Here is a 12,887-nt window from a genome sequence, read left to right as displayed (position 1 = left end):
AAACTGTTGAATTATTTTGCTCAGTTAGGAGAAAAATGCTTCAAAGTATATAAGTCCCTTAGAAAGTGCTAATAAAACCCATCTTTGCCACTTAGGAGTGAAACTGGAAGAGAAAGGGATGCAGCATCAGCAAATTATCCACTGAGTCCAGGTTGCGTTATCCACTGTAAAGTACTGATTTCACTGCCATATTTAAAGAAGAGTGTTTTACTATATATACTTTTACAGATATGGAGTCTAATAACCATCAAGTGCCTTGCACAGATTCCCACCAAAATATGTGCTCTGTTGATGTTCTGTAGGTTTTGCAAGGTAGCAAACATCACATCTATTCACCTGCCCTCAGACCACCTGCTGGTCACTTTCTGACATTCCAAATTTCCTGTGAGCCATTTGCAGAGGTCAGAGGTGGCTGCATTATACCAAAAGCATTGTATTTTCCCACTGAGGAAAGTCTCTCACCAGACACTGTGACTGGTATATAAACCATGTACTAAAAGTACTTTATTAGTCAGTTACAAGCACTTGTGTACTTGCAACCCAGTAGCTACTTCAGATAATTTATTAAGAGAATACCAAATAGATTCCGTCCCTCTTTCCACAGAAACATCTAAGCTTCTAATTTTGCATTTAAATGCTAAGACTTACCAGCTCATGATTTGCAAATCACAACGACAAAGAGGCTTTAAAATTATTTAAAGCACACTTTACAAGATAGCCCCCTTTGATTTGTGAGATAGGTAACCTAAAAAGTGTTTTCTGTGTTTCCAAAGGATGTAAAAGAAGATGACTTTCATTCTTTGAAGCTGTCACAAAGAACATACAGGAAATGCCAGCAATATACTATAATTAAACAAATATGAGCAAATAAATCTCAACAGTGAGTTGTATAAGACCAACAGTATTTCCTTGTTGCTGCAATTACACCTTCTAGCAAGGTCACCATTCTTCAACTGAAGGTCTCTCCAATAAGGACCTCAGCCAACAAATTATTAAAACACTGTACATCGTTTTCATGCAGTATGAGGGTAATGAGAGCAGTATCAGTCACAGACTTACAGACACAAACAGCACTGGAAACATCCGTCAGATTTAGACCACATGTTGTTGCCACAACTGCCACCAACAAATACTTCCTTATAAAATCCCTAACATTAACTGGCTGCCATGAGCAGCTCCAGATCTTCAACTGTGGGCCATATGTGCAGGATGTGTTAATAGAAAAAAAACTTCCACTTAGTCTGTTGAACCAGCAAGTTTTGGTTACTATTACAGCTGGATCTTTATGTACTAATTAGTTTCACAAATTCAACATTGGCACATTACAGAAGAGTCTTACATAGAGCAAACAACAAAAGTCACAGAACAATTAAGTTTGTTTGTTGGGGCTTTTTACGGCTGGACTCATCACAATCTCTTTTTCTTGTTTTCTGATAAGTCTATTGTCTTTGAATAGATTATTTTGATTAATTTCAGAAGTAATCCCAAGAATTTGTTAAACTTTAATAATCTGACACACTATTTCATGTTACAAATGCTACACACAACTACTAGTATATGGCAATCACTGCTTAATGAGTTGTTGCTCTGAGGCCAGAGCATTGTTAGTGTCTCAAGGGCGTGTCACTTAAAGAGCCAGATGAGACAGCCCCTCTATCTGATCTGGAGCCCTCATGCAGGGGTACCACTCTCACATCTCAGTTCCAAAGACAGGACAAGAACAAGGCACAGGCACAGAACACAAAAGCACACCTTTGCTTCCTTGGAAATGCGCTTAACAAGCAAATCCTGCTTCAAACCCCCCAACCTTATGTGGTTGAGGCACTGCATCAGGAAGATGCACTCTAAAACCTTCTATTCCCAAGCCCCATGCATTTGCAGCTCCCTTGGGATAAAAGGCAGGTCATCATTTCTGGAATAAAGGCACTTGTTCTCCAGTGCCCTCCCTTTCTATCTGTATTTTACGATAGACCATCTCAGACCTAATAGGAGTGTTGAAAATATGTTCAATTAATGCTTACATGACAGTTTCATAATTATATATCCTTCATAATTAGGTTATGAAGGATATCTAAGGACTGTGAAAGGTAAAATCATTTTTTAGTTAGATCTAATTTCTGTTATCTCCTTCCTTATGGTTAGTCACCAGGTTCTAGTCCCTGGTGTTCTGCTGAGCCCTGCTATCTACCTTTTTGCTTTATGTTTCAAAATAATCCACTTCAGCTCAGGTGTAGACTGCCACCATCAGCATTGCTAATACCCCGTTGTGCAGCTACAGCAATGATTTATTATTCAATGACAACAATGTAGCAGAAATGCTGGCACTATGATTCTTCTTATATATTATGAGTTCAATAAAATCATCTGCTGAAGATCTTTTTGTTTCTCTGATGTACAAAGACATTCTCTACAGATAACACAGGAGATCACATAGTAGCAAGTATGAATCTCAGTAGGAAACTAGCATGCTTTATCTCAAACCTGTCAACATTTTTCATGTATCTCTAAAAAAAATTATTCATTGCACTTTCCTCCCACAAATTCTCCAAATTAAATCTGCTTAATACAGGAAATATAGGAATGGGGGGGGGGGGGGGGGGGGAAGCATGTATTAATAAAGTCAGAAAAGCATGTTTTCTCCCATCTCACTCTTCTTTCACTTTTAATAACATAGTGTGCTGAGCTAAGGACAACATTCCAGTGGAGGTAAATAAATATTTGCATACAGTGACAAAAACATTTTCCCAGTGATTCTGAAAAAAAAATGCAAATTCAGGGCTCATTATTAACAAGCTGAAGATTCCTAATTAATGATTTTACTTATAAAGAGTAATGTTTAAAAACAAACAGCCACATTCATAATTAACAGGAATAAAAAGATGAATCAATCATTTGTTGCTCTTACATATTGGCTAAAAGCTGATGTGCTGCAGAATTACAGTTTGGAGTGGGGAAGATCCACTCTGTGAAAAAACCTCAGTATTCATCAGCTATTTGTTTATTCTCTTTTTTCTGAAGATGCAGAGGAAATTACTACCTGTCTGTGGTAACTGGCCATTAAAACAAAACAAAAAAAAACCCCAAATCCAAATTAGCTAAAGTAACTGCTGTCTTACTAAAGTGGAAGCAGGCATTTAACAAAATAAATAAAACAGAACTACAGCAACAAGCTCCTTCAGATGTCCAGTTTCTTTATGCAGAACACATAGTATGGGTGATCATGTTTCTGTTAGCTTGTGATGTATTGTACAACTATTTTAAACAGTGATACAATATGTCATAGACAATAAATTAGTAAATACTGTAGTGGCTTCACAGTCCTGCTCTTTCTCATCAACATGATTCCATAGTTCCTGAGGTTAAAAACTGTCATGACTTTAGATTTTAAGCACTCAGCATAGAAATAATTTATATGTGGGAATCTGAAGTTGCAAGACTTTATTACACTGCACTTGCCCTGTGCCATTTTCACAGGCAGTAACAACACTGGAGGCTCTACTGTCTTCAGCACTGCCCCAATAGATACATCAGACTTCAAGAAAGTTTAAATATTTATATCCAGAACTGTTATTATCAGGCTTTGCACAGATTTACCAGCATTTAGTTTTAACTCTAGTAATTTTCTGTGCACACTTTAAATTTGTATGCCAATGTTTAAATACCACAGAGGATTATTATTACATATTTACTTATATAGATCCATCCCTCATGTACGTTGATGTTAACAAGAAAGTAAAGACACTTCCAGAGGAGGTAACACCTTCTGACCAGACTCAGAGCAGGAGACTTGTTGATTCTGAGTTCTGTATACGACCAACTTATAATTTCACAAATATACATCTGCATTCTCATCAATGAACAGTTTGCTTCAAAATATGACCTAAAGTTCAACATATATAAAACAAATAATCCCAAACAGATAGAATGGTTATTACTGCAGTGAAACTCAAAAAACTCCTTTAGGAATATACATAAGAGCTTATTTGGAAGAGCAAGTCAGAAGCTAACTGTTTTTAAATCTTATGTAGAATGCTGGAACCAGTTTTAATCATCACACATCAAACCAATCAGTTCTATATTTGACTTTTATACATTTTTCTAATCATCACAGTCATAAGCATGCACAGCAACTCCATACAGACATCTATATGCTTGTGTTTTGTAAGCTTCCCCTTTATTGCAAATATTTTTAGACAGCAAGAACAGAAAAACAACCTGTATCAGCTAGAAGCAACATCCTCACTGAATTCTCTAATAATTTTCTTCCCAGTAATATAACAAATCATTTACTGGAACCTTCTCTAAAACAGACTATACAGACACTAAGATTCCACATCAACCAAACAAAAATTACCTCAAAAGCCCCCAAAACACATGTAAAAAAAACTTTCCCACCAAAAAGACAAGAAGAAACAGAACTAAACTGACCCCTGATGTGGAAGGACTTCTCTCAGGGAAGATAGCTCAGAGAGGAAGATAATTCAGAGGAAAACTGCATTTTCCATTTTGATTAGTGTTTTATCAATAGACAAAAAGTAATGTTTTAGTCATAAAAGAACACACAGAACCAGTCAGAAAATGCAATTGCTTCTGCATATGAATTCTTTTTCTTACAGATCTTGTCAGGATCATCTTTTGTGCTTAATTCAAAATGGTGAGGCAATTCATTTTCTCTTCTTTCTTTAAGTGTCTCCTGATTAGATGAAACGAAAAGGTACTTAGCCAAACATAGCAGAATTTGTGGAAGAACTCCCAAGCATTTTAACTGTCATATAAAGTAGATTTTACAAAGGAAACAAAGAGAGTCATTAATATTTTAGTTTAGTAGTGCAATCATTCTATTACTAATCTATTAGAAATAGCTGTTTAGGATTTTTTAAAACTTGCAGAAACACCTTGCATCTGAAAACCAATTAAAACCCCAAATAATTATAAAGCTAGACAGACAGCATCAATTAGAGAATTAAAGATACCTACTCCCTTTATAGCAGGAGTGCAAATTAATTTTTTAAAAGTTTTCAGCATTTCAGAGGGCATGACCCCTGGTTGAGGACTTGTGGCCATAAAAAGGTGTTGATCAGTCTTATCTTTTAAAATGTTTTATGCAGCCACATACAGCAGAGCTGCCTGTGGATTGGACATAATAATCAGCAGGGGAAGGAGAGCTCATTACTACAAGCTCTCCTTCCCCTGCAGATTACCTCAGCATGAAGCCACGTATCTCAATCAAAAAAGATTGCTATGGAGAGCTACACAAGATGTTTCTAAATCAGCTAGCTTGGGGCTCAGCCTATAGCTGCAACCTTCCTTTAACCTTCAGAAAAGCAGAAGAACCAGGATGGTCTCTAAATCTTAGCCATCTGTAAGTTAAGAAAAAAATCACTTAGTAGATAAAAGTCACCAGCAGACCAGGCTGTCTCATGTTCACACAACTGATGTCCAGTGCACGGGACATGGAAAACTGAGCAGCAAGGTCTATTGGAAAAGGGACAGGGCAGGACATTGCACATGTGGGACAGCAGGAGTGTCTAGTGCATTGTAGAGTACTGAGAAGAATACTTAATGCTTTGGCCTGTTGTACATACCTCTTTAAAATACTTCTCAGAGACAAGAAAACTTTGCTGTAAGTCACCAACAATCTATGATTGTGGCTATTTATAATGCCCAAACTTTTGACAATGCTAGTGATGTCAGTGATGTGTTACAAACCAGAAATATGCTCTACTTGCAGGGTGTGGGGGGCAAGGTGTGTGTAAAAAATTAGAGAAAACAGTGGTGCAACAAATCTGGTAATAAAGAGAATCATCTAAAGAAACTGGAGATACATTTAGTGAACCAAGCTTAAGACAGTCATAATTTTTTATGATAAGTACAAAGAAATACACAACAGCATGACAATGCAAGTATTATTTTAACTATAATGTTAGAATCAGAGACCAAGTAAAATTAAGGCAAGGGGGGAAAAATGTAGAAGGCTGGTAGAAGTCCTTATGATGGAATTACTGCAAAAGAATACAGCTGCAGTATCACATTTCACATTGTTTGATGTTCTAAAATGCAGTGTGTGTTCAAATGTCCACACAGAACAGATTATCATGAATGTCAGCTATTAAAATAGTAACCATTCAATACAAATAATTTTATTTCATGCATTATTAACAGCTGAAATTTCAGTTTTGACCCCCAGTTTCCTGGAACATACTGCACCACATCAGTCCCCACTCTGGAAATGAACTGTAGCTGATCAAGTCCCTTGACCTGATTTTGACACAAGATATCCCAGCCCCTATTGCTGGTTACTGAACCCTGTAAAATCAGCTGCTAAGTGAATGTGACAAGGAGCACAGCAATGCTTGCCTATCTAGATGAGATCAGAGCTGAGTCCTTATAAATGATGTACCAGGCATTGTTTTAGCTCCACAGCAAGCAGTAACCCATTCTGTAATGGGAATTATGTAGTTTTTGTTCTATAAAATTAAATTTAGGGACACCCTAAGAAAAGCAAATATAGAGGCATTGAAATGAAGTAAGAGGTTATGGAAGCACAGACACAAGTGGCAGAATTTCCTGTTGGTGAGATTGGATGTGAGGTACTATCTCCTCTTGCACCAAGAGGAGATAATTGGGATTGCTGTTATCATGTGAAAGCGACCAGAAAACAATAAAGTGCATCTAAGATGCCAAGCATAAGCTGATCATCTGCTAAGATCAGAATGAATTTTCTTTTTCATATTCACTTTGTACATTATCTTTGAATGTAAACTTTGAATCATTATCTTCAATCCTGAGAAAACCTACTAGAGTCCCTTTACCACTCATCACACAAAAGGCTGAACAATACACAGGAACTGCTAATTACAGAGCCTTATTTACATGCTGCTAGAAATTGTTAAGTCTTCTGGTGAGTGTTCCAATGTTTCTACAAACCAAGTAACAAGTAAGAGGTGATTTTCAACATATTTATTCACCTTTGGTAGTAGCACACATATCTTCTGCTATTTATATTTTATATATATATATATATATATATATATATATATATATATAAAATAAGTTCTTAGACTTGAGATTTTAAGTACCCCCATGGAAATTTTTCCTTAGATGAAGGAAAAAAAAATCTATTTTATTTATGTCATGAAACACATGATACAAAATCATGCCATAAGGTACATGAATGAAAACAAAGCTGCTTACACAACATGAAAACATTCTGGCCTATATTCTCCCCAAAAGAAATAACCCCCACATAAAATACAATTATGCCATGGAAAATACCAAAAGCAAATACCGAAACTCCCACAGAAGCTCATTACTCACAACTCTAAACAGATTCAACAGGTTCTTGTACTAACCATGCACATCTAGCAAGATGGAAACAGCTTAAAGCAAAAAAAGCATTTAAAGTAATAACCCTGTACAAACTACAATGAACTTAAATTCACATCATCTATTAATTCCTCTTCTTATTACGATCCTATATAAAGGACAGGAATGACTCTGGAACATTTTGAACAAGATATTGAAATATCCAGGGGGAAAATGGGATAATGAAGCAGAAATTTCAGAAAATGGTAATAAGTAGAACTAAGTCTCAACAATTAAATTCTATCAGCCATAAAACACTTCAAAATACACAAAATTCACTGAAGGTATATTTAAAGCATGTGCCAGAACTGGTTCTCATAAAAGTTATGTGAAGGGTTTATAATCAGAAGAGAATCACCTAACTTTGCAGCTACAGAATACTAAGGCTACTTGTAAGGTTTTACCAATAAATATCCATTATTCACAAAGTCAGAGACTTGAACAAAAAACCCCATAATCAGTCCTACCTTCTGCTCTATGAAGTTCCTCCGCCCTTCTAAGCATAGGATCCGCCCATCTCTCTCAGTGTTAATTCCAGCAGACCACTTGACTCTTTCCACCTGTGAGCTCCTGGAATTGTTAGAGTAGCTTTGAGATTTCTCATGGTTAAAAAATGTGGTTTAACAAAAAACAAACAAACAAAAAAGAAAGGCCATCATTACTTTTCCCTTTAGTAAATACTACCATATTTTCTTTTCCTTCTCTAACACTTTTCTTTTTCCTTTTATCTGTCTTTCCTAACTCACTCCTTTTGGTCAACATTCTCTCCTCCCTTTCCTTCTCCCAACTGCTGCATGCACATGCATGGCAAAGCTCCCCAAATACTTGTTGTATTTACCATCCTCAGCTGAAACCTATGGCTTTACAGGAGAGATGAATCTCTTGTGATTTTTATTTGGACACAGATGATCTGCAGTTTTTTGTCTTCTGTTAGAAGATATTCAGGCAGGACTCAACTCTTCAACTTGCTGCATCAGTAGCCATCTTTAGTATCATTGTCTGCCTTAATAAGGTCACTTTGATTTGTATACCTTGGAAATTACTATGTACAAACACGTGCACTGACATAAAATATATACAGGCTGCCCATTAAAACTGAACACATCTAGCAGGACTATACATCTATTCTAACCCTCTCCTTTTCCAAATTCTCTTTTCCTGTAAGGTCTCTGAATTTTACTGGGCTTACTAGATCCCCACACGTTGCTCTCTGTTGCCAGGGTTCACAGCGGGACCAGCACACACAAAACCTGTTGTCAAACAGTAACTGCGTTGTTCAAAACAGTATTAGAAGGGCAAAGCCTTGATGCAAAACGCCATTGAACGCACCAGGATACTGGTAAGACTATCCTCAGAGAGTAGGGCTGGATGAGGGCACTTTGGGAAATCCTGTCCCAAACAAACTAGTACCCAGAGAAAGCAGGGAGGTGAAAGCCACTGAATTTTTATGTGCTGAATTATTTTAGTTACGGCCAGAGGCGCGGAAGCCCCGCACGGCCCAGCTGCAGAGCCGCACGGGTACCCCGCGGTGCTGCGCGGAGGGCACCGAGCGCATCCCCGAGCCCGGCAGCGCCGGGCAGCTGCTGTCTCCCCTCAGCACCCATCGCCAGGCCCCGCCACTCCGGATCACCGGGGACCAGGCCATAAACCCATCCCTCCCCTCCCGGGACGGCCGAGAAGCCGCAGGAACAGCGCGGCCGCGCTCCTTTCAGCGCAGCCGGCCCCGGCCCGCGGGGCCGCCGCCTCCCGGCCCGCCCCGCCCCGCTCCCGGCACCCACCGTGCGGGCGGGCCGGCGGAGCGGAGGGCGCGCAGCTGGTGGCGCAGGTAAGCGGCGGCCCCGGGGCCTCCATGGGGCGGCGGAGCGCTCCCCGCGGGAGCCAGCGCAGGGGGACCGGACCGGGCCGGGCTGGGCCGTGGGGGAAGCGCCTGCGGCCGTGAGGCGGCGGCCGGGAGAGGGCTGTGCTCGGCCGCGGGGGAAGCGCCTGCGGCCGTGAGGCGGCGGCTGGTACCGCGGCTGTGCCCGGCCGCGGGGGCGGCAGTTCGGGCGGCGCGGCCCGGCCTGAGCCCACAGCGCGGCCCGGCCTGAGCCCACAGCGCGGCGCGGGCAGAGCGGGGCCCGCGGGGGCGGACCCGCCCCGGGGAGGCCGCGCAGCTCCCTCCGCGCAGCTCCGTGGCTGCAGAGCCGAGAGCGTGTCACGGGCATCGGCCGCTGCTGGAGACTCATCCCCGGGCGTCTGTGTGTTTACAGGAAATAAACGGCTTCTAATGCGAGGAGCACGATGAAATTCGGTTGCCTTTCTTTCCGACAGCCCTACGGAGGGTTGCTTCTAAACCAAGTCAAAACAGTAGAGACTCGCTGGCGTCCTTTGCTAGCACGCTACAAGAACTGCACCATTGCTATTCATATAGCTGTTAGGGACTGGGAAGATGAAACGTGGAGAGAAATTCTTCTGAATAGGTTCGGCATGACACCGAAACAACTGCAAGATTTGTTGGATGAAGGGGAAAAATTTGGCAGGGGAGTTATTGCAGGTAAGTATCCTTGGGTTATATTTTGTAAACAAACTTTCAGTCCCTTAGCAGTCACTGAAATATACATCTGCTTTATGTGCTTGCACTCATTATGACATTTCTTTAACACTTTGAAGAAGTGGAGCATGAGTTGTGATGGGTCTATTTCAATTCCTGTATGTTTCAGCACAATACATGTCAGTTTCACACTTCTTGCGTTTTGAGCTTAGGAACTCTTGCTGAACCATTTTGCAGTACTCGTGGTCAAGAGAATTCATGATGTTGCAGCACTGTGCGTGCCATTTTACAGTATACATAAATAATTACATAAATAAATCCTATTTTAGTTTTACAAGCTCCCTCTGTTGCTTTTGGTATTTGGGCAGTGAAGAAGTTTGTTTCTGTATCACAGTGAAGAGGCAGTGATGTTTCACTGCATAAATTGTGCTGACATATAGCAAATATGCACTGTACACTTAAAAAGTTTTTAGTGCTCATTTTGTATTATTTAGTTGTAGGTATCTTTGTTACACCATCTTTGTCATTGTCATTTGAATACTTGTAGCTATTCCTGCACAACAAATTAATTCTATCACATACACTGAACATTGTAGTCTGCAGTGCTGAAAACTGTAGGTCCTACATAATATGTAGATTTGCAGCCTTAACATAAATTGCATGCTTAATTGTGGTGTAGGTAGGAATGTCAAAACAGTTTAATGATTTTAAAATGTTAATGGAATAGTGGCTTGAGAGGAGCAGAGAGTTTTATGCTTTACTGAAGCTCGTCCCAGGCCAAGCGTAGCTCAGGAGTTTTGGTAGCAGCTGTATCTCCTTAGATGCAGGCTGCTTTTCAAGGAGTTCTGCAGCACTGGGTTGTGGTGACTTTAACTGTGTCCTCCTCCTCCTTTTCCTCACCCACCTGAGTTGAGTCACACACAGGTGGGAGGTGTGCCTCCCTCTGACTGTGCCCTTCTGCTAACAAACCTGGCTGTTTTGTGTCTTCAGGGAGGGCCACTTGTGGAAAACTTTTCTCTAGGAGATCAAACTGGTAACTAATTTTGTATTTTAATTGTCATGTGCAGGATTAATTGATGTTGGAGAGACAACACCATATCCAGTACACCTGCCTCCTGAAGAGATTCTGGAGCTGGAAAAGAAAGCTGTCCTCAGTAATCTACAAGGGAAATACTTGACTGTTGTTTCAAATCCCAGATGGCTCCTGGAACCAATTCGTGCCAGAGGAAAAAAAGGGGTGTGGGAGGTGGACATCCCTGAAGAACTGATCCTTTCAGAATTGTAGCTGTTACCCCTTACTATTATCTTTTCCTGCCTAAATGCAGACTTGTATTTAAGGTGCTGACTTTTGAATTACATCAGCATTTTGTCTAGGATTCTATTCCAAAACTATTTGAAATGGCAAATACATTTTTGAGGCAAACCAAACAAGATGTGTCTTTATTACATGAAATTGTTTTTCTAGACTTTTCCTGTATAAACAACTAAGTAAACGCCATTTTTAAACATACAGTTATGCACTGTGCCAATTTAAACGTAAATTAAAATTATTTTTTGATACCTGCATCTTGGATTATAGGAAAATGGTATTTAAAAGCAGGCTGCCACAATTTGTAGGACATCTGTCCCAGACCACTCTTTGTCCTGCCTTAAGGATAGATTCTTTTCATTCACATTTCAGGCACACAAGATGTGCATATGATGAATACAGCTCTGTGACCTGACAGACATTGCAGAAAGGCCAGTTTGAGAAGGTGCTTGTACAAAATGAAATTGAGCAAGTATTAATTTTTTTTCCTCTTATTTAAGATGAAAAATACTAGTTGTCTTTGAAAATATAATACTGAATTCAAAACAAGTGTGAAGAATTACAAATAATAACCACTAAGCTTTGGCACTCTCAAGATTTTTCAAAATTCACACCCTACAGTAGAGTGAAAATCCTTTTGATTTTCTGGAGCAAGGCCACACGTAGGCATGGCTCTAAAAACAGAACAGGACAAGTGGCAGAGTCTTAGTATTCAGACACTTTACTGGAGCACTTGGGAACCTGTTCCCTTGGACTACAGCACTTCTGCCAGAGCTGTGGCCCAGGGCCAGTGCCTGCAGCTCCAGGGTCTGAACCCCACATGGAGCTGGGCTGCTGCCAGCACAGCTGCAGGGGTGGGAAGTGACTGCAGGGCAGGGCTGGGTGAAGTTCCCTGAGCAGTTCCCTGACCCCAGCCAGGCCCTGCTGTGCCTCAGCTGAAGTGAAAGTGCAAAGGCTGCAGCTCCTCCTTGTTTGTCTGAGCAGCAGCAGATGGAGCTCTACACGCACCACTGCCTGAGGACCTGCCTTGGCACTGTGCTTGGCAGCTGAGGCCTTCCCCAGTGCAGAGCTGAGCCTCTTCTCCCTTGCCCCTGCTGTCCTCTCCTCCTGGGATGTGGTTTCTCATGCAACCTCAGCCTCTGGTTTTCTTCATGGCAGTGTGCAGGCAAATTGATGTCCAGTAACAATCCTGCTGATGTTTGATTTGTTGAACCAGAATATAATAAAATACATCAAAATTATATATATATATATATATATATATATATATATATATATATATATATATATATATAAATGAAACTGCAACAAAATTTAAACTGTGGGATGGGACAGTGCAGGGTTGGGTTTTAGACAGCAGCTGGTCCACAGGCAAGAAAGAGGAGCTCTGAAGCATCAGAAATGGAAGTTCTGCATACAAGTTTTTCAGGCATACACCTTGAACACATGCAGAAATATCCACACACTCCCTGCTCTTCCTGCCATCTAACACTAAAGAAATGAGACCCATGGTATTTAACCTATCTAAACATGGGTTACCTAAACACAGAGAGCAGCTGCAAGGGTTTGGGAATATGAGACATCTGGTTTTGTAAACTACAGGACTACACATTTTGTAGACTCCATTTCTCCAAAGCACCTGTAAGTCCAAGGCACACTGTCACAGCAGGTCTTTCTTTAGAC

General features: G+C 40.5%; 2 protein-coding genes across 2 annotated transcripts in view; one reads left to right on the top strand and one right to left on the bottom strand.

Moving 5' to 3' along the window:
- The window catches only part of MAMLD1 (mastermind like domain containing 1), a 246,200-nt gene extending 237,039 nt beyond the window's left edge, over positions 1-9,161 (bottom strand). Inside the window, exons 1-2 of the mRNA XM_059859613.1 lie at positions 9,144-9,161; positions 7,833-7,935 (exon numbers count right to left, since the gene is read on the bottom strand). The gene's annotated coding sequence lies outside the window, so the exon portion shown is untranslated. The remainder of the gene's footprint in view (positions 1-7,832; positions 7,936-9,143) is intronic.
- LOC132333980 (EOLA-like protein) lies at positions 9,117-11,326 on the top strand. The gene is made up of 3 exons (XM_059859618.1): positions 9,117-9,190; positions 9,615-9,898; positions 10,963-11,326. The coding sequence occupies exons 2-3, from the start codon at positions 9,646-9,648 to the stop codon at positions 11,178-11,180; spliced, it is 471 nt and encodes a 156-aa protein (XP_059715601.1). The 5' UTR covers positions 9,117-9,190; positions 9,615-9,645; the 3' UTR covers positions 11,181-11,326.
- Positions 11,327-12,887: the final 1,561 nt, after the last annotated feature.

The sequence above is a fragment of the Haemorhous mexicanus genome, chromosome 14, assembly GCF_027477595.1.
Source record: "Haemorhous mexicanus isolate bHaeMex1 chromosome 14, bHaeMex1.pri, whole genome shotgun sequence".
NCBI lineage: Eukaryota > Metazoa > Chordata > Aves > Passeriformes > Fringillidae > Haemorhous > Haemorhous mexicanus.
The sequence above is the reverse complement of the archived record's forward strand: the minus strand, read 5'-3'. Positions and strand labels throughout refer to the sequence as shown.

Excerpts from the sequence above, each read along its gene's own strand:
- LOC132333980 (XM_059859618.1), top strand. The coding sequence starts at position 9,646 with ATGAAATTCGGTTGCCTTTCTTTCCGACAGCCCTACGGAGGGTTGCTT. Across the intron at positions 9,899-10,962 it reads TGGCAGGGGAGTTATTGCAG|GATTAATTGATGTTGGAGAG; the intron begins GTAAGTATCCTT and ends TGTCATGTGCAG.